This window comes from Ranitomeya imitator, chromosome 2 (genome assembly GCF_032444005.1).
Source record: "Ranitomeya imitator isolate aRanImi1 chromosome 2, aRanImi1.pri, whole genome shotgun sequence".
Classification (NCBI taxonomy): domain Eukaryota; kingdom Metazoa; phylum Chordata; class Amphibia; order Anura; family Dendrobatidae; genus Ranitomeya; species Ranitomeya imitator.
In genome coordinates this window covers 277,342,537-277,364,078 of record NC_091283.1, presented here as the reverse complement: position 1 = coordinate 277,364,078, position 21,542 = coordinate 277,342,537, and the positions used below count along the sequence as shown (strand labels likewise).

Here is a 21,542-nt window from a genome sequence, read left to right as displayed (position 1 = left end):
AGTATAATGTTCCAACAATACCGCCATCCCCTATACACTGTATATGTGTGACGCTAGTCACTCCTCAAGGACAACACGCAAGGCTGGGTGATCAAAACGTCCGAGGTCAGGATAGTACGTCATAGACAGATGATTAAAAATAATTGTCAGTTTAATGTCCAGTGGTCAAAATACCAGTAAGATAGCGGATGAAGCAAAGGGTGAAAACATACTGATTCACAGCACGGTCCCAGGTCAGGCAGCAGTAGAACAAAGCACAGTGAAACAAGGCAAACATACACCAGTGAGCAAGACGCTACAATTTGCATTAGTCTGAGGCAGAGAGCTGGCTAAATATCGAGGTAATTATCTGAACCACCATCAGTACATGAATTCATGAACAGACCCACCATCAGTATTTGATTACACCACCAGAACCATCATCATTAAATTGATACATCACCAGAACCTGAATCAGTACTTGACTACGTCACCAGAACCACCACACGTTTATGAATACATGACCAGAACAAAGAGTACTTGAATACAAGAACCAAGCTTAGTACAACAAGAAAATTGTAATATCAATTCAGCCCCATAAACCATTGTATCTCATGAATTTACAACCCTACAACTCCCAGTATGTCCTTAAAAATGGTAAGAAGATATATGGAGTTGTTATTAACAGCCATCATCACACTGTGGACCATACAATGATCATTTACATCCAGGTATCTTATGGATTACATCTTCTCTGGTATCTTTCTTTCCATCTCCATCTTGTTTAGATGACATGATGACTTTTCACAGTCACAGCTGGTCTCAGCAGACCTCCATCTTCTCCGCTCTTTTGCAGCACATCCTGCTCAGTCCCAACAAACTTATGATTCCTACAGCCAATAAGTTGCTGATGCAATGGCCAACTTACCCAGTGATTGGGAGCATGGAGGACATGTCTTAGTCAGCAATTCAACTTGTGTTCCAGTCCATACAAGACTAGAGAATACAACTTCTACACGTTCTATCTCCTGATATGTTTCACATTGTGTCATCATTTATGATGTTACATTGGCTCACTTTCTTCTTATTCATTTCCCTGCAATATCAGATCTCTCAGTGGACATCTTGTATACTGAGACAATTTTTCTGAAATAATCATCAAGGATGGATATGGACAGGGACCAGATGGTGGAGAGAATATTACACCTCACCCTAGAGATCCTCTTCCGTCTTACTGGAGAGGTGAGAGATTCTGGTTACGTCACATTACATCATTCTTATCTATGGGAATAACAGATGGACAGAACTGGAGAGGTGAGGACTCTGGAAATGTCTGTAGTGAGATTTATTCATGTGTCTCTCCATAACCAGGAGTACACAGTAGTGAAGAAGACCTCTAGTGAGCGCTGTCAGGACCCTGTGTCTGAGGGATGCGGAAGACCCCTGAACCCAATCACAAGGCCTCCACCTCACCTGATACATGAGGACATCAATGACCAGAAGATCCTAGAACTCACCTACAAGATGACTGAGCTGCTGACTGGAGAGGTGACACTGCTGTGAATGCTGGGACATTATACAGTAATGCTATGAAGGGATCGGGGGATGACGGTATCATTGTATGTGTCAGGTTCCTATAAGGTGTCAGGATGTTGCTGTCTATTTCTCCATGGAGGAGTGGGAGTATTTAGAAGGACACAAAGATCTGTACAAGGACGTCATGATGGAGGTTCCCCAGCCCCTCACATCTCCAGGTAATAGACAGGACTAAATACACACGGCCTATAATTATCTGTATGTAAAGAATGAATTCAGTCCCTGTATGTGTTTCCTCCAGTTCTATCCAGTAAGAGGACAACACCAGAGAGATGTCCCCGTCCTCTTCTTCCACAGGACTGTAAACAAGAAGATCCCAATGCTCCCCAGGATCATCAGGTAGATGGAGAGAAGGTGTCAGGAGATCTCCCCTATGATGTGTAGACGGCTGTGAAGGTCTTGTGCTCAGTCTTGTTTTATCCCCCAGTATTCTATGTTTTATACTTGTGTAATGAAAACGGTGGAGATGGCAGGATTAGAGCTGATCATAGATGTGACTTCTCCATCTGTCTGTGACTTTTACAATATTTGTTTCAGGGTGAAGATCTGACCCATATTAATACTACAGAGACATATGTGAGGGGTGATGAGCGGTGTAAAGAGGAGATTCCTACATATGACTACCCAGGTGAGTAGTGACCACTAAATGCAGTGAAGTCACAGATTCCTCTGTCACCGGCTGTGGCTGCTTTATCAGTCGTGTAGTTCTTTTAAATCACATAGTTTTTATTAAAGCATATGACACGCCAGTAATAGTCCGACACAATTTCCAGACAGGTACAATGCATACAAAACCTATTAATTGTAACAACTCTGCTGGCATCGCAGCATGGCCTCACATCTCTCACACAATCTTACCCACTGCTCCAGGCCATGATGTGCTTTCTCTTTAATGCCAGCTCCATGTTCTGTGTCTCTGCTCTCTGCATGCCTCATGGCTATGTGTATAGGGGGCCGGCGCCTGAACTCTCTGGTTCTTATAGGAATCAGGTGCACCTGTCCAATCAGTTCCTGACCAATTACCAAGAGGCCTCCTGTATATAGTGCAGCTCCACCCTGTGGTCTGGGCCGGTGCAATGTGTTAGCTCAGTTAGTGTTTAGCTGCTGAGTTTGCCTGGCCTTGCTCTGAGTTACTCCCTCTGAGCTTTTCTCTGTGCTATTGCCTTGATCTTGTAGTCCGCCCTCCAGGAGGCAGAATATCCTGGTCCCTGTGTCTTTGTCCCTGTGTCTTGTTCTATTACCTTGTCTGTACTTGGTCTTTTCTCGGTCTCCTTGTCCGTGGCTTCCTTCCCTGCTTTCTTTCCATGTGTTTTCTGTCTGCTTACACTCCGCACTCTTGCTGCTCTGCACTCAGACCTTGCTTCGCACTCTCTGGCTTTGCTCTGTGGCTCCGCTCTTTGCGGTTCTATCTGCCTCCGCTCTTTGCGGTACTATCTGGCTCCGCCTCCTGTGTTTCTGCACTTGGCTCCTTCTCCGCTCTTGGCTCCGCCTCCAGCATCTCCGCTCTTGGCTCCGCCTCCAGCGTCTCCGCCCTTGGCTCTGCCTTCTCCTTCTCTTCTCTTAGTTCCACCTTCTACTTGTTACTTGGTCCTCCTGTGTTAACAGGTCCCTACCTGTTCCTTCATTCTCCTTTCCTTCTGGCTTGTTTCCATACCTGCATCTTCTGTGTGTACAGGTCCCTACCTGTTCCTTCATCACACTCACAATAGGACTGCACTCAGGTGTCATCTGAGTGTAGCCTGATTCATACACCACATCAACCAGTCCTGTGTATCCTGTGTTCCTGCCAGTCCTGCCGTTCCTGCCCTGCCTTCCAGTCCTGTGTTCTCTGCAGTGCCTCCCAATCCTGTGTTCCTGCCAGTCCTGCCGTTCCTGCCCTGCCTTCCAGTCCTGTGTTCCTGCTGTCCAAGCCAGTCCTGTTTCCTGCCGTGTCTCTGCCAGCCCTGAGTTCTCTGCCGTGTCTCTGCCAGTCCTGTCTCAGCCATGCCAGCCTACTCGTCTGTGTTCCAGTCGTGCTCTTCTGCCAGTCCTGCCTAATGCCCGCACCAATCCAGGTGTTCCTGTCTCCCAAGTGGGATCAGCAGCCACAGCCAGACACCACCCTGGATTAGCACCTGGCAGCTGCCTGCTGCACAAGCCTGTCCTCACCATCAGAGGCTCCAGTGAAAACCCAGGCAGCTGTCATAGTCACGCCCCTTCCAGGGTAGTCTGGTTTGTGGCACAGTGGGGCCACAAACCCCCGAGCTGACGCCCACCAGTCAGGGCGTGAGCGTGACATTAATACATTTTCATTTAATGAAAACAACTCACTTACCCCTGCCGCGTTCCCCTATATAAACGGAAATCCCCTGACAAGAGCCCATTTACCCTTATCCTGGCTCTTGGAGACGCATATAACAATTGCACCCATCTTATAAATCTCTCGCCAAAACCCATAGCCTTCATGACCACCCACAAATACCGCCACTCCACAGTATCAAACGCCTTAGCGGCATCTAAAGACACCACAACCCTCCTACCCATATTGTCCGCCTTTACCTGCATATTAAGAAACTATTGTCTAAGATTACATGCAGTAGAACTATTGGGCATAAATCCGGATTGGTCCTGGTGTATTAGTGTCGTTATCACCTTGTTAAGACTATTAGCCAATATCTTGGCCAACATTTTAATATGTCGTTAATAACGAAATTGGGCAATAAGAAGCCGGATCCTTACCCTGTTTTGGCAACACTACAATTATTGCCTCCAGCATGGACCGCGGCAACTCCCCCTCCACCAGACCAGCACCATACACCTCCAACAAAGCGGGAAGCAATACCTCTTTATATTTTTGTATACACCTCCCCCGGAATCCCATCCACTCCTGGGGCTTTATCATTGGGCATAGAGGCCAGTGCAGCGTCAAGCTCCTCAAGAAGACCCCGATCTACCTCTGAGAGTCTGGGGAGCTGTACCTCTGCCAAGAAACCATCCACCTCCTCCATCATTGGCTGAACCCGTGATTTATAAAGATCCGAGTAATACTCCGTCATCACCTCCAAAATAGCTTTGCAACCAGTATGGTCCTTCCCATCCTTTCTCTTCAAAGCAACTATATGTGTGGAGTCTCTCTGAGCCGCCACTATTCTAGAAAGAACGTGACCCGCCCTGTCCCCCTCCTCAAACTATTTAGCAGTTTGAAATATTCTCCTACGTTCCGCCTTTTTCGTTGCCATCTGACATACTCTATTCTGCGCTACCTTCAACCTTCCCTGTGCTTCTGGGGACTGATCGTTGATTAATGCCTCCTCCGCCTCCTCCAACTCTCTATGAACATCTGATCCTTCCTGCCCGTTTCTACCTTGACTCAGGATATCTCTTTAATGCAGAGCCCTCTGAAATAAGCCTTCATTGCTTCCCATACTGTCAATACCAAAGGCGACTCAGCATTAATTTTAAAATATTCCTTAATGTCCCCCCTATGTATCCATCTAAGTCAATGAGGTGTAGCCAAAACGGGTTCAGCCTCCACATGCACCCCCTAGCAGGTACAGATCCCACACCCTCAAGTATCACACTCATGGGGGAATGATCCAAAATTGTTCTAGCCATATATGTTACCTCCCCAACAAGGCCCCAACAAGGCCCAACATCGGCGTATTGCCCAAGGCCAGATCTATTCTTGACAAAGAAGCGGAGGACGAAAATCAGGAATATTTGTACACCCCAGGATGAGAAATCCTCCATAAATCATGCAGAGCAGTCTCCCTCAAGACAGTTACCACCCGACTTCAGCGTCTCTCGTCTCCCCCTATCCCAATTTGTGTCCGGAATATTGTTCAAGTCCCCTATTATCAAAAATGGTGTCTCCTCCATTATCTCCAGAACTGTCGATCACCTTTCCACAATATGGTGGTGGAACATAAATTGAAACCAACCACATCAGACATCCATACAATTTACAAAGTAAACACATGAATCTACCCGACTGATCTATAACCACTTTGTGATACACAAAAGGAACCCCAACACAGATGAGGATGCTGACCCCCCCTAGAGTATGCTGAATATGTGGCATGGTATCCCACCTGTACCCATCTTTTAGACAGTAAATGCGTTCTCTCCTTCACCTTATGAGTTTCCTACAGACAGATCACTGACGTCTTGGCATCATTCGGAAATTTAAACACATCTTGACGCTTCACTCCGGACGCCAAACCCCTAACGTTCCAACTCACAACTCTCAGGCCATGTGCACACGTTCATTATTTTTCGCGTTTTTTTCGTGTTTTTTCACTATAAAATGCTTACATGTGCCTCCTATTATTTACAGTGTATTCCGCATTTCTTGTGCAAATGTTGCAATTTTTTCCGCGAAAAAATCGCATTGCGGAAATAAAAGCAACATGTTCATTAAATTTGCGGAATTGCAGGGATTCTGCACACCTAGGAATGCATTGATCTGCTTACTTTCCGCATGGGGCTGTGCACACCATGCGGGAAGTAAGCAGATTAGGTGCGGTTGGTACCCAGGGTGGAGGAGAGGAGACTCTCCTCCATGGACTGGGCACCATATAATTGGTAAAAAAAATGAATTAAAATAAAAAATAGTGATATACTCACCTTCGATGGCCCCGGAGTCTTCCCGCCTCTCCGGTGCATGCTGCCGCTTCCGTTCCTATAGATAGTGTGTGTGAAGGACCTGCGATGATGTCGCCCTCCTGTGATTGGTCGCGTGACGCTCACGTGACCGCGACGTCATCGAAGGTCCTGGACACACACACCATCTATAGGAATGGACGCCGCTGAGGAGATCGGCTGTCTGCAGGTGAGTATAACCATTTTTTTAATTTTTTTTATTATTTTTAAACATTCTATCTTTTACTATTGATGCTGCATAGGCAGCATCTATAGTAAAAAGTTGGTCACACTTGTCAAACACTATGTTTGACAAGTGTGACCAACCTGTCAGTCAGTTTTCCAAGCGATGCTACAGATCACTTGGAAAACTTTAGCATTCTGCAAGCTAATTTCACTTGCAAAATGCTAAAAAAAAAAAAAAAAACGCGAAAAAAACGGGAAAAAAAGTAAAAAAAAATGCGGATTTCTTGCAGAAAATTTCCGGTTTTCTTCAGGAAATTTCTGCAAGAAATCCTGATGTGTGCACATACCCTCATTCTTCCAGACATTTTCCCACCACAGAACATTTTATGCCGCATTTTTTCATCCAGTTGCTGCTGAAGTCACAACCACAGTAACCATGGTGATGTACATTATGCAAATATTTCCCCAAACCCCCCTCCCCCCACACCACAGAAAAACACCCCCAACAAATCCCCATCCCATCCTTCCATCCTCTCCTAACATGGTGGAGAGCGCACTTGACCTCAACTTGTCCCAAACTATTGGGACTCTCCCATGACTTGTGGATTGCAGCCTATTTACATTTTCAATAAGTAGTCGTGTAGTTCGGTCGTATCCCGATCGTGTGATCACCATTTTGCCTCTAGAGTAGAACCTTCTCCTCCGTCTGAAAATGTTGGAATGATTTTGTGAATTTGTGAAAGCCCTTTCCTATTGAACGTACAACCTGGAGGATCCACCTACTTCCTGGGATTAGGAGACGTTGACCGTTACCTGCCCAGATATGTAAACTACAAAGCCAAAAAACAGTGTACATAGAATGTGCTGACAAGTTAGAAAATCAGTTGAAGAAAAATATTATGATGGTCCTCTAAGAGAAAGCGGAGGGTAATGATGGTGTTGGTTTCCTAGAATTCCGATTAGGGATGAGCGAATGTGCTCAGTGATACTCGGATATCACTTGATTATATGGGTGCTCGGATGTGCTCGTTACTCGGCAAACATTAGCCGGTGCTCGATTTCAAACTCTATTCCCCACCCCGTGTGTGTGGCACCTGTTACACAGCCAAAAAGCATGCGGGGATTGCCTGCGGGTCACTGTAATGCTGTAGCCATCTTGGTAGTGGCATTACCCTCATTCCTGGCTGTGTGACATCATCAGGAGGTTGTTAAAATGGTAGGCGGCGTTAGTTTCGGCACAGTGACGCCATTGCAGACCTCTGTAACAGTTGTTATTGGAGGGAGAAAGTGCTTGTCCAGGCGTGTGTGCGCAGTACAATGTCTGAGTCCTGTAGTGTAGATACTGGTGCTGAAGCTGAACCATCATGCTAACAGCCCTTCTAATCTTGTGCTTTGAAGTTTGTATCAGATTCAGCTCTGGCAAAAATTAAGAGACCACTTCAAAATTTTCAGTTTGTCTGATTTTTCTCTTTATAGGTATATTTTTGAGTTAAAAGTATTATTATTATTATTACTACTTATTATAGCGCCATTTATTCCATGGCGCTTTACATGTGAGGTGGGGTATACATAATAAAAACAAGTACAATAATCTTAAACAATACTAGTCACAACTGGTACAGGAGGAGAGAGGACCCTGCCCGCAGAAGGCTCACAATCTACAAGGGATGGGTGAGAATACAGTAGGCGAGGGTAGAGCTGATCGTGCAGCAGTTTGGTCGATCGGTGGTTACTGCAGGTTGTAGGCTTGTCAGAAGAGGTGGGTCTACAGGCTCTTTTTGAGGGTTTCAATGGCAGGCGAGAGTCTGATATTTTGTGGTAGAGGGTTCCAGAGTAGGGGTGATGTGCGAGAGAAATCTTGTATACAATTATGGGAAGAGGGGAGTAGAGAAGGAGATCTTGTGAGGATCGGAGGTTCCGTGTAGGTAAGTACTCGGAAACGAGTTCACAAATTTATGGAGGAGACAGGTTGTGGATGGCTTTGTATTTCATGGTTAGGGCTTTGTACTGGAGTCTCTGGGGAGCCAGTGAAGGGATTAACAGAGGGGAGAGGCCGGGGAATAGCGGGAGGGCAGGTGGATTAGTTGGGTAGCAGAGTTTAGAATAGATTGGAGGGGTGCGAGAGTGTTCGAGGGGAGGCCGCAGAGCAGGAGGTTGCAGTAGTCAAGGCAAGAGATGATGAGGGCATGGACTAGGGTTTTTCCAGATTCTTGGTTTAGGAATGTACAGATCCGTGAAATATTTTTGAGTTGAAGGCGGCAGGAAGTGGAAAGGGCTTGGATATGTGGTTTGAAGGAGAGATCAGTGTGAAGGATTACCCCGAGGCAGTGAGCTTGTGGGACTGGGGAGAGTGGGGCAGCCGTTTACTGTAATGGATAGGTTCGTTGGGGGGGTCACGTGAGATGGGGGAATGATGATGAATTCTGTTTTGTCCATGTAAAGTTTCAGAAATCTAACGGAGAAGGATGAAATAGCAGACAGACATTGAGGGATTCTGGTTAGTAGGGTGGTGATATCTGGTCCAGAGATATAGATCTGTATGTCGTCGGCATAGATGTGATACTGAAAGCCGTGAGATTCTGTGAGCTGTCCCAGGCCAAAGGTGTAAATGGAGAAGAGCAGGGGCCCTAGGACTGAACCTTGCGGGACATTTGTTGTGTTATTCTATAAACTACTGACAACATGTCTCTGAAATTCAAAGCTAAAAGTTTTGTATTTATTTGTAGTAAATGAGAAATTGTCAAATTAATAAAAAAGAAATAGTGATTTCAGACCTCAAATGATACAAAGAAAACAAGTTCTTATTCATTTAGAAACAACAATACTAATGTTTTAACTCGGGAAGAGTTCAGAAATCAATATTTGGTGGAATAACCATGATTTTTACTCACAGCTTTCATGCGTCTTGGCATGTTTTCCACCAGTCTTTCACACTGCTTTTGGATGACCTAATACCACTCCTGGCACAAAAATGTAAGCAGTTCTAATTTGTTTCATGGCTTGTGACTCTCCATCTTCCTCTTGATTACATTCCAGAGGTTTTCAATGGGGTTCAGGTCTGGACTTTGGGCTGGCCATGACAATGTCTTGATGTGGTGCTCCTTCTCCACACATTATTTGACCTTGCTGTGTGGCAAGGGGCATTGTTTTGCTGTAAAAAACAGTCCTCAGAGTTGGGAAACATTGCCTGAGCTGAAGGAAGCAAGTGTTTTTCAAGGATAACTTTGTATGCGGCTTGAATCATACGTCCTTCGCAAAGATTAACCTGCCTAATTCCAGCCTTGCAGATGCATCCCCAGATCATCACCGATCCTCCACCAAATGTCACAGAGGGTGCAAGACTCTGTGGCTTGTACGCCTCTCCAGCTCTCCGTCTAACCATTAGATGACCAGGTGTTGGGCAAAGCTGAAAATTAGAATCATCAGAGAAGATTACCTTACTCCAGTCCTCTATGGTCCAATACTTATGGGCTTTGGCAAACTTCAGCCTGGCTCTCCTTTGCTTCTCATTGATGAATGGCTTTTTTCTAGCTTTACGTGACTTGAGGCCTGCCTTTAGAAGCCTGTTGCGAAATTACTTTATGGCTATTCCAAGCACTTGATTTGCCATTCAACTTGTCCTATTGCAAGAGGATTGTGAAGACCACAGTGATCCATAGTGTATTACGTGCTTTGTGGTACATTTCTCCTTCGCCTCATTTAAGGACACAGACCGTGGGTGTATGCTGCTGCCACTAAGTGATACAAAGAAAGTTAGCTCCTCCTCTGCAGGATACACCCTCCTGCTGGCTCTCAGCTAACTAGTTCTTGCTTAGTGTCTGTAGGAGGCACACAGGGTCTGGTTCAGACCCCAACGTTTTTATTTTACTTAACTGAAAATTTTTATTTTTTAATTAACGGAGTGAAGGAGGCGACGGATCCTCTCAAGGTTTCGATCTCCCCCCGAATCATCAACAGGTGAGCATGGCGAGTATACCTCCCCGTACCCTCTCCTGCGACGTGGGAAGCCATGCCTGAGCTATCTTAGGGGCGACGGTTCCCTTCAGGGCGCCGATCTCCCCACACCAGCAACAGACGGAAACACGGAGTGTCGCCTCCATGTACCCCCTTCTGAGCCAGGCTACAGCCAGACACAGCCCTGTGAAATCCTAGGGGGGGCGAACCCTTAGGATACACAGAGGTCCCTATGGCATTCATGCTGCTCCCACTGCACCACCTCTGATTAAACAGTGGTGCTGCAAGGAGCTGGACGGTCCCTCTCCTCCTCCCTTCTAAAAGGGGATGGTGGATGGAGGGTTCCTGCACCGTCTACAACCCTCACCTGCAAGCAGAGTGCCGACTCTGCCTTCTCTCCAGCTCTGGAGGTAAGTTTCGGATCCTGGGGGGCTCCTACAGCGTGATCCTCTTGACTTTCCGGCCAGCATCCCTTCCCCGCTGCTGTGCTTCCAATTTAGTCCCCGGCTTCGGCCCGCGCTAGGCCGCAAGCCGATAACCCCCAAAATTTAGTCGCCAGCCTGCATAAGGCCGCAAGCCGGTTACTGTTCCAGCAGGGGAACAGCGGACGCACGCTGACAAATTTAGCCCCCGGCTTGCGGCCTGCGCCAGGCCGCAAGCCGGTATCTCTGCCTGTGTTCCGGAGGCAAAAAACGTTAACCCCCGGCTTTTGGCTTGCGCTAGGCCCCAAGCCGGTAACTGTTCTAGCAGGCACAGAAAAATTTAGTCCCCGGCTTGCGGCTGTTTATGCTTCAATCTGGAGGTGCCGCCCACGCTATGGCGCATTCTGGCGGCCCCTCCCACGATTCTGGCGCTTTTCGTGCAAAATGAGAGGCGCCTGTTGTGTTCTCGGGGGCCACTTCCGACCCCCCCTCCCCCTCATTTCCTCAGGAAATGGATCCTGTATTTGGGCACTGAGATCAGTGCTACTCTGCAACAGGAACCAATTCAGCGTTGGCCACAGGAGCAGGATCTGGGACATATCTGCTCAGGGTAAGGGACGCAACCCCCCCTTCCCTCAGCGGTGTTCCCTTCTACCATTTTCTGTAATTAGCCCTGTAAAAGGGCTCAAGAAAGCATACTTTAGGACTTATAGTATGCAGGCTTATAAACGGAGAGCTTTAAGTTCAAATCTCAGCAAAGCCTTACAACAACTCGAAGGCTGTGTGCACACGATGCAGATTTGGTGCAGAATTTCCTGCATAAAATCTGCACTAAATCTGCATCTCCTGGCAGAATCCGCAGGTGCGTTTTTTATGCGTTTTTTTTGTGTGCGTTTTTAATGCGTTTTTTTGTGTGCGTTTTTTGTGCAGATTTTACCAATGGATTTCTATAATGGAGGGGTGTAGAAACGCAGAACTGCACAAAAGAAGTGACATGCACTTCTTTGAAATCTGCAGCGTTTCTGCGCAGATTTTTCTGCACCATGTGCACATCTTTTTTTTTTCACATTGATTTACATTGTACTGTAATCACAGTGCAGTTCTGCAGCGTTTCTGCTGCAGAAAAATCTGCTGCAGTTCTGCACTAAATCTGCATTGTGTGCACATACCCTAATATGACTTTTTCAGTCTCTTCTATTTCACCGCATGTAAATCCTGCCAGCCTGCTTTTATCCCAAAGCGCAGAACTCGACACTCTGCAAGCCGGCGATCTCTAATACGCTCAGGAGCCCCCCACTGTCACAGAGTCCAGGGTACTTAGTTCCTCTAAGCGGGTATCATCACTGTTGGACTCTCCAAAGCCATTGGATCCCTCCATGGATCGCTGATCCCATCACTAAGGTGGATGGATCCTCTCATACCAGGGGGCTGTCGGCTAGCAGGGGTCGCATGTATTCCAGATGCCTGCAGGCATCTGGAAAACGGACATGTAGTACGTCTACTAAGCTATCATGTGTCTTGGCATCCGCGACCACCGCTCCTCGCTCTAGCGAACAGGATTTACTTATTGAACCCGTCTTCCGCACTCCGTAGGTTGACGAAGACTCCGGTTCTTCTCACACTGTTCTTCAAAGGATGCTCTACATAGGAATGCCTGGGCTGATTATTAGAGGTGACGGATCCCTTAAAGGGCACCGATCTCGCCTCACCACCAATATTCAAGATCATGGAGTGGTGCCCCCGTAACCTCTCCTGCGATGTAGGATGCAATTCCTGGACTATTTTTTAAAGGCGACAGGTCCCTTAAAGGGCACCGATCTCCTTACACTGGCAACAGACGAGCACATGGAGTGTCACCTCCATGTATTCTTTTCTGCAGCTAAGCGTAACGCCGGACAACTAGCCCTGTCCACCCAGAGACCTGAACTCTGTGGATGTACAGAAGTACCCTTTTTGGCATCCGAGCACCCGCCTCTGCATCACCACTATTTATAGCAGAAGGCGGATTACCTGGGTGGAATCTCCTGTAGTATACCTACCGGTATCCCTGCTCGATGGGTCATCCATTAAAAAGACAACGGACTGTCAGATAGCAATCTGGTTCGTTTCTGCCTTGCGGCCTCCGGTTCAGCGCTCTACCCTTCCTTAGCCGCGTGTGTTGCCAGGGCAATGGTCTCCTGATCAGAGGACGTACAGCTGGTCAATTGGGCAAGCAGACTAACTGCTTTGCACCTCTCGGATGCATCTACCTGCGCGGCGCTGTCAGTAGCAAATGCCATTACACTCAGACGGACATTAAAGCTCAGAGAATGGAAACGTACTCTGCGTTCAAAAGGCCTCTGACATCACTTCCTTACCAGAGTGATCGGTTATTCGGTGAGAAGTTGGGAGTGTTCCTCATGCAGGAACAAAAGTTTGCATGTTTCCTATAGACCAATCAGCAGTGGATCAATTGTCCAGGACGTTCTAGATCTAAGGGATCTTGGTTCCAAAAAGGGGACCAATAAGGAAAACCGACCCTGAACCTCAAACTTCTACCAAGCTTGACAAGGTCCTCCTTCTTCGGATGGAGTTCCTCCACTCAGCCATTACTTCAACGGAAAAATGTGGAGTTTCTCACATCCACCAACATTTGGGATGGTTACATTCACATTCCTATGTCTTCCCCTCTTCAAAAATTCCTTCGCTATTCCCTTTCGCGAACAGCATTTTCATATCACGTCCTTGTCCTTCGGCCTTGCTACCGCACCCAGAGTGTTCGCAAGGGTAATGGCGGCCATTATGTTCCTCTTGCACCCAAGAGGCGTGGTCGTCCTGCCCTATCTGGTCGACTTTCTAGCCGCTCTTCCCGCCCTGCGCTGAGTCGTCTATATCCCTTGCAATACCCTCTCTCTCCTGGGCTGGCAGCTAAACATAGACAAGTTTTTCCCTCATTTCCAGCCTAGCAAATATCCTTTTCGAGGATGATCCTGGAATCTTCCAGAAGGTCGGTGATTCTCCCTTCAGACAAGGCCGTTGCCCTTCAACAAGGAGCTCGCGCATTTGTCCTCTCTCCCCTCATTCCATTTGCCTTGTTAGGTGGGTTCTGAGGGAAATTGGTGACGACAATGGAAGCGGTTTCCTTCGCTCCTCTCATTTCCTGCATGTCAATCAGGCTTTCAGGGGGTAGCCTGAACGATACGGCTAATTCTACAACAGGTCCACTGCCTTTTGGTGGGTCACCCCATCCGATTCAACCTGACAATCCCACGTCTGTGCCATACGTCAATCATCTAGCACATGCCTACGGTGGGGCGTCATGGCCGAGGTACCTCACATTCTCCGTCGGGCCACGATCTATCATTCGGTGAGCTAGGCACCACATATCTCAAGAGTAGAACTCTGGGCGGCAGACGCCGTCAGGGAACCCACCTCATGTGAGTGGGAACTTCACTCGGAAGTCTTCCATCAGATCTGTCTTCTCTAGAGCAGGGGTCCCCAACTCCAGTCCTCAAGGCCCATCAACATGTCATGTTTTCAGGATTTCCTTAGTCTTGCCCAGGTAATAATTGCATCACCTGTGCAATGCAAAGGAAATCCTGAAAACATGACCTGTTGGTGGGCCTTGAGGACTGGAGTTGGGGACCGCTGCTCTAGAGCACTCCAGACGTAGGTCGGATGGCGTCCACACTGAACGCCAATGTACTTTACGTTCATGGTCCGGCCTCCAGACCTAAAAGCCATCGCAGTACATGCTCTTGTTCTTCCATGGTTCCATTTTCCATAGCCCCTCTTCCACTACTTCCGAGATCTTCTCGGAAGCAGGAAGGGCCCCAGTGATCCTGGGAGATCCTCACTGACCACGTCAGGTTTTCTCGATTGCGGAACTAGCATTTTTCCATCTTATTGCAACAAACTGCAAATATGGACTTCCTCGCAGGGAGTCTTCACCTGTGGTTCTCCCCTATCGCATACCACTAGACCTTTAGGACCTTAATGTTCCTAGGAGTATTACAGTAGACTCCTTTTTTGATCCGAACAGACTTTACTATCAGGAAGGTCGCCCCTTTTTTTTCTCTGATCTCCTCATCCTGATGAGTATTCGGAGCTAGCCTCTCTGTTCTTTCAGACTTTTTTTCCCTTATTATCATCAAGGCAAGGTTGCCCTCAGGCCATCCCCGTCCCTTGCTACCAAGGTGGTATGGTAGTTCCACAGTTATGAGGGTATCGTTTTTCCCTCATCTCGTTTCCACAGTAGTCCACAAAACGGAATGGGTTCCCCATATCTGGATGTGGTGCGTGCTCTATGTAGGTTTCTTGCTTTCTACGCACCAGGCGTCAGCAGGGCACGCCTGCAACCTTGCCGGTTCGTCCAGTCTGCACGCATTCCTTAAGCACTATAATTTCCAACCCTCCACATACAGTGGGGCAAAAAAGTATTTAGTCAGTCAGCAATAGTGCAAGTTCCACCACTTAAAAAGATGAGAGGCGTCTGTAATTTACATCATAGGTAGACCTCAACTATGGGAGACAAACTGAGAAAAAAAAAATCCAGAAAATCACAGTCTGTTTTTTTAACATTTTATTGCATATTATGGTGGAAAATAAGTATTGGTCAGAAACAAAATTTCATCTCAATACTTTGTAATATATCCTTTGTTGGCAATGACAGAGGTCAAACGTTTTCTGTAAGTCTTCACAAGGTTGCCACACACTGTTGTTGGTATGTTGGCCCATTCCTCCATGCAGATCTCCTCTAGAGCAGTGATGTTTTTGGCTTTTCGCTTGGCTACACGGACTTTCAACTCTCTCCAAAGGTTTTCTATAGGGTTGAGAACTGGAGACTGGCTAGGCCACTCCAGGACCTTGAAATGCTTCTTACGAAGCCACTCCTTCGTTGCCCTGGCGGTGTGCTTTTGATCATTGTCATGTTGAAAGACCCAGCCACGTTTCATCTTCAATGCCCTTGCTGATGGAAGGAGGTTTGTTGTGAATTCTGTGGCTGAATTCACTCCTGTGGTCACAAGTGGTACTGCAGCCTCTGAGCTTCCTCCCTCAGGTGTTCTGGTGAGCTCGTTAACTGCTTCATTACTTAACTCCGCCTGATGCTGCTATCCTTGCTCCTTGTCAATGTTTCAGTGTTGGATCTGAGCTTCTCCTGATTGTTCCTGTGACCTGCTGCTCTGTATAGCTAAGTGCTTTTTGCTTTGTTGTTGCTTTTTTTCTGTCCAGCTTGTCTTTTGTTTTGCTGGAAGCTCTGAGACGCAAAGGGTGTACCGCCGTGCCGTTAGTTCGGCACGGTGGTTTTTTTTTGCCCCCTTTGCGTGGTTTTGCTTTAGGGTTTTTTGTAGACTGCAAAGTTCGCTTTACTGTCCTCGCTCTGTCCTAGAATATCGGGCCCCACTTTGCTGAATCTATTTCATCCCTACGTTTTGTCTTTTCATCTTACTCACAGTCATTATATGTGGGGGGCTGCCTTTTCCTTTGGGGAATTTCTCTGGGGCAAGTCAGGCCTATTTTTCTATCTTCAGGCTAGCTAGTTTCTTAGGCTATGCCGAGTTGCCTTAGGCTGTGCCGAGTTGCCTAGGTAGTTGTTAGGCGCAATCCACAGCCGCTTTTAGTTGTGTTTAGGATAGGATCAGGTGTGCAGTCTACAGAGTTTCCACGTCTCAGAGCTCGTTCTTGTATTTTTGGGTATTTGTCAGATCACTGTGTGCGCTCTGATCGCTAAGCACACTGTGTTTCTGGATTGCCTTCATAACACCTGTCATTAGCAAACATAACAGTACAAGGAGCCAAACTAATGATTCTCAATAGAGGGAAAGAAAAAGTTCTGACATCATTTTTTTTTTTTTTCTGCTCTGTGTTCACTTTTTTTTTTTTTCCCCTAGACATTTGGGTGATTCTGGACACAGGTGTGGACATGGATATTCAGGGTCTGTGCTCTTCAATGGATAATCTCGTTATAAATGTACAAAAAATTCAAGATACTATTGATCAGAAATCTATGTTAGAACCAAGAATTCCTATTCCTGATTTGTTTTTTGGAGATAGAACTAAGTTTCTAAGTTTCAAAAATAATTGTAAGCTATTTCTGGCCTTGAAACCTCATTCTTCTGGTAATCCTATTCAACAGGTTTTGATTATTATTTCTTTTTTGCGCGGCGACCCTCAAGACTGGGCATTTTCTCTTGCGCCAGGAGACCCTGCATTGAGTAGTGTCGATGCGTTTTTCCTGGCGCTCGGATTGCTGTACGATGAGCCTAATTCAGTGGATCAGGCTGAGAAAAATTTGCTGGCTTTGTGCCAGGGTCAGGATGATATAGAAGTATATTGTCAGAAATTTAGGAAATGGTCAGTACTCACTCAGTGGAATGAATCTGCGCTGGCAGCTTTGTTCAGAAAGGGTCTCTCTGAGGCTCTTAAGGATGTCATGGTGGGATTTCCTATGCCTGCTGGTTTGAATGAGTCTTTGTCTTTGGCCATTCAGATCGGTCGACGCTTGCGCGAGCGTAAATCTGTGCACCATTTGGCGGTACTGCCTGAGGTTAAACCTGAGCCTATGCAGTGCGATAGGACTATGACTAGAGTTGAACGGCAGGAATACAGACGTCTGAATGGTCTGTGTTTCTACTGTGGTGATTCCACTCATGCTATTTCTGATTGTCCTAAGCGCACTAAGCGGTCCGCTAGGTCTGCCGTCATTGGTACTGTACAGTCCAAATTCCTTCTGTCCATTACCTTGATATGCTCTTTGTCGTCGTTTTCTGTCATGGCGTTTGTGGATTCGGGCGCTGCCCTGAATCTGATGGATTTGGATTATGCTAAACGTTGTGGGTTTTTCTTGGAGCCTTTGCGGTGTCCTATTCCATTGAGAGGAATTGATGCTACACCTTTGGCCAAGAATAAACCTCAATACTGGGCCCAGCTGACCATGTGCATGGCTCCTGCACATCAGGAAGTTATTCGCTTTCTGGTGTTGCATAATCTGCATGATGTGGTCGTGTTGGGGTTGCCATGGCTACAAACCCATAATCCAGTATTGGATTGGAATTCCATGTCGGTATCCAGCTGGGGTTGTCAGGGGGTACATGGTGATGTTCCATTTTTGTCGATTTCGTCATCCACCCCTTCTGAGGTCCCAGAGTTCTTGTCTGATTATCAGGATGTATTTGAAGAGCCCAAGTCCGATGCTCTACCTCCGCATAGGGATTGTGATTGTGCTATCAATTTGATTCCTGGTAGTAAATTCCCTAAAGGTCGATTATTTAATTTATCCGTGCCCGAACACGCCGCTATGCGCAGTTATGTGAAGGAATCCCTGGAGAAGGGACATATTCGCCCATCGTCATCACCACTGGGAGCAGGGTTCTTCTTTGTAGCCAAGAAGGATGGTTCGCTGAGACCGTGTATTGATTACCGCCTTCTTAATAAGATCACTGTTAAATTTCAGTATCCCTTGCCATTGTTATCTGACTTGTTTGCTCGGATTAAGGGGGCTAGTTGGTTCACTAAGATAGATCTTCGTGGTGCGTATAATCTGGTGAGAATCAGGCAAGGAGATGAATGGAAAACTGCATTCAATACGCCCGAGGGTCATTTTGAGTATCTAGTGATGCCGTTCGGACTTGCCAATGCTCCATCTGTGTTTCAGTCTTTTATGCATGACATCTTCCGTGAGTATCTGGATAAATTCCTGATTGTTTACTTGGATGACATTTTGATCTTCTCAGATGATTGGGAGTCTCATGTGAAGCAGGTCAGAATGGTTTTTCAGGTCCTGCGTGCTAACTCTTTGTTTGTGAAGGGATCAAAGTGTCTCTTCGGTGTGCAGAAAGTTTCATTTTTGGGGTTCATCTTTTCCCCTTCTACTATCGAGATGGATCCAGTTAAGGTCCAAGCCATCCAGGATTGGATTCAGCCGACATCTCTGAAAAGTCTGCAAAAGTTCCTGGGCTTTGCTAATTTTTATCGTCGCTTCATCTGTAATTTTTCTAGCATTGCCAAACCATTGACCGATTTGACCAAGAAGGGTGCTGATTTGGTTAATTGGTCTTCTGCTGCTGTGGAAGCTTTTCAGGAGTTGAAGCGTCGTTTTTGTTCTGCCCCTGTGTTGTGTCAGCCAGATGTTTCTCTTCCGTTCCAGGTCGAGGTTGATGCTTCTGAGATTGGAGCAGGGGCGGTTTTGTCACAGAGAGGTTCTGATTGCTCAGTGATGAAACCATGTGCTTTCTTTTCCAGGAAGTTTTCGCCCGCTGAGCGTAATTATGATGTGGGCAATCGAGAGTTGCTGGCCATGAAGTGGGCATTCGAGGAGTGGCGTCATTGGCTTGAAGGAGCTAAGCATCGCGTGGTGGTATTGACTGATCATAAGAACTTGACTTATCTCGAGTCTGCCAAGCGCTTGAATCCTAGACAGGCCCGTTGGTCGTTATTTTTTGCCCGCTTCGACTTTGTGATTTCGTACCTTCCGGGCTCTAAAAATGTGAAGGCGGATGCTCTGTCTAGGAGTTTTGTGCCCGACTCTCCGGGTTTATCTGAGCCAGCGGGTATCCTCAAGGAAGGAGTCATTGTGTCTGCCATCTCCCCTGATTTGCGGCGGGTGCTGCAAAAATTTCAGGCGAATAAACCTGATCGTTGTCCAGCAGAGAAACTGTTCGTCCCTGATAGGTGGACTAATAAACTTATCTCTGAACTTCATTGTTCGGTGTTGGCTGGTCATCCTGGAATCTTTGGTACCAGAGAGTTAGTGGCTAGATCCTTCTGGTGGCCATCTCTGTCACGGGATGTACGTACTTTTGTGAAGTCCTGTGGGATTTGTGCTAGGGCTAAGCCCTGCTGTTCTCGTGCCAGTGGGTTGCTTTTGCCCTTGCCGGTCCCAAAGAGGCCTTGGACACATATTTCGATGGATTTCATTTCTGACCTTCCCGTTTCTCAAAAGATGTCAGTCATTTGGGTGGTCTGTGATCGCTTTTCTAAAATGGTCCATCTGGTGCCCTTGGCTAAATTGCCTTCCTCCTCTGATTTGGTACCTTTGTTCTTTCAGCATGTGGTTCGGTTGCATGGCATTCCTGAGAATATTGTTTCTGACAGAGGTTCCCAGTTTGTTTCAAGGTTTTGGCGAGCCTTTTGTGGTAGGATGGGCATTGACCTATCCTTTTCCTCGGCTTTCCATCCTCAGACTTATGGCCAGACCGAACGAACCAATCAGACCTTGGAAACATATCTGAGATGTTTTGTTTCTGCAGACCAGGATGATTGGGTGTCCTTTTTGCCTTTGGCTGAGTTCGCCCTTAATAATCGGGCCAGCTCGACTACCTTGGTTTCTCCATTTTTTTGCAATTCTGGGTTCCATCCTCGTTTCTCTTCAGGACAGGTTGAGTCTTCGGACTGTCCTGGTGTGGATTCTGTGGTGGACAGGTTGCAGCAGATCTGGACTCAGGTAGTGGACAATTTGATCTTGTCCCAGGAGAAGGCTCAACGTTTCGCTAATCGCAGACGCCGTGTGGGTCCCCGACTTCGTGTTGGGGATCTGGTTTGGTTATCTTCTCGTCATATTCCTATGAAGGTTTCCTCTCCTAAATTTAAACCTCGTTATATTGGTCCGTATAGGATTTCTGAGGTTCTCAATCCTGTGTCTTTTCGTTTGACCCTCCCAGACTCCTTTTCCATACATAATGTATTCCATAGGTCATTGTTGCGGAGATACGTGGCACCTATGGTTCCTTCTGTTGAGCCTCCTGCCCCGGTTTTGGTGGAGGGGGAATTGGAGTATATTGTGGAGAAGATTTTGGATTCTCGTGTTTCTAGACGGAAACTCCAGTATCTGGTTAAATGGAAGGGTTATGCTCAGGAAGATAATTCCTGGGTTTTTGCCTCTGATGTTCATGCTTCCGATCTTGTTCGTGCCTTTCATGCGGCTCATCCTGGTCGGCCTGGGGGCTCTGGTGAGGGTTCGGTGACCCCTCCTCAAGGGGGGGGTACTGTTGTGAATTCTGTGGCTGAATTCACTCCTGTGGTCACAAGTGGTACCTGCAGCCTCTGAGCTTCCTCCCTCAGGTGTTCTAGTGAGCTCGTTAACTGCTTCATTACTTAACTCCGCCTGATGCTGCTATCCTTGCTCCTTGTCAATGTTTCAGTGTTGGATCTGAGCTTCTCCTGATTGTTCCTGTGACCTGCTGCTCTGTATAGCTAAGTGCTTTTTGCTTTTTTGTTGCTTTTTTTTCTGTCCAGCTTGTCTTTTGTTTTGCTGGAAGCTCTGAGACGCAAAGGGTGTACCGCCGTGCCGTTAGTTCGGCACGGTGGGTTTTTTTTGCCCCCTTTGCGTGGTTTTGCTTTAGGGTTTTTTGTAGACTGCAAAGTTCGCTTTACTGTCCTCGCTCTGTCCTAGAATATCGGGCCCCACTTTGCTGAATCTATTTCATCCCTACGTTTTGTCTTTTCATCTTACTCACAGTCATTATATGTGGGGGGCTGCCTTTTCCTTTGGGGAATTTCTCTGGGGCAAGTCAGGCCTATTTTTCTATCTTCAGGCTAGCTAGTTTCTTAGGCTGTGCCGAGTTGCCTAGGTAGTTGTTAGGCACAATCCACAGCCGCTTTTAGTTGTGTTTAGGATAGGATCAGGTGTGCAGTCTACAGAGTTTCCACGTCTCAGAGCTCGTTCTTGTATTTTTGGGTATTTGTCAGATCACTGTGTGCGCTCTGATCGCTAAGCACACTGTGTTTCTGGATTGCCTTCATAACACCTGTCATTAGCAAACATAACAGAGGTTTGCACTCAATATCTCACCATACATGGCCCCATTC

At 46.9% G+C, this 21,542-nt stretch overlaps 1 protein-coding gene across 1 annotated transcript in view; it reads left to right on the top strand.

The window, feature by feature from the left end:
• The first annotated feature begins 1,085 nt into the window (after nucleotides 1–1,085).
• The window catches only part of LOC138666916 (zinc finger protein 665-like), a 57,821-nt gene continuing 37,364 nt past the window's right edge, over nucleotides 1,086–21,542 (top strand). Inside the window, exons 1-5 of the mRNA XM_069755102.1 lie at nucleotides 1,086–1,221; nucleotides 1,351–1,527; nucleotides 1,610–1,733; nucleotides 1,817–1,914; nucleotides 2,113–2,203. Coding sequence (XP_069611203.1) covers nucleotides 1,144–1,221; nucleotides 1,351–1,527; nucleotides 1,610–1,733; nucleotides 1,817–1,914; nucleotides 2,113–2,203 — 568 coding nt within the window. The 5' untranslated portion in view covers nucleotides 1,086–1,143. The remainder of the gene's footprint in view (nucleotides 1,222–1,350; nucleotides 1,528–1,609; nucleotides 1,734–1,816; nucleotides 1,915–2,112; nucleotides 2,204–21,542) is intronic.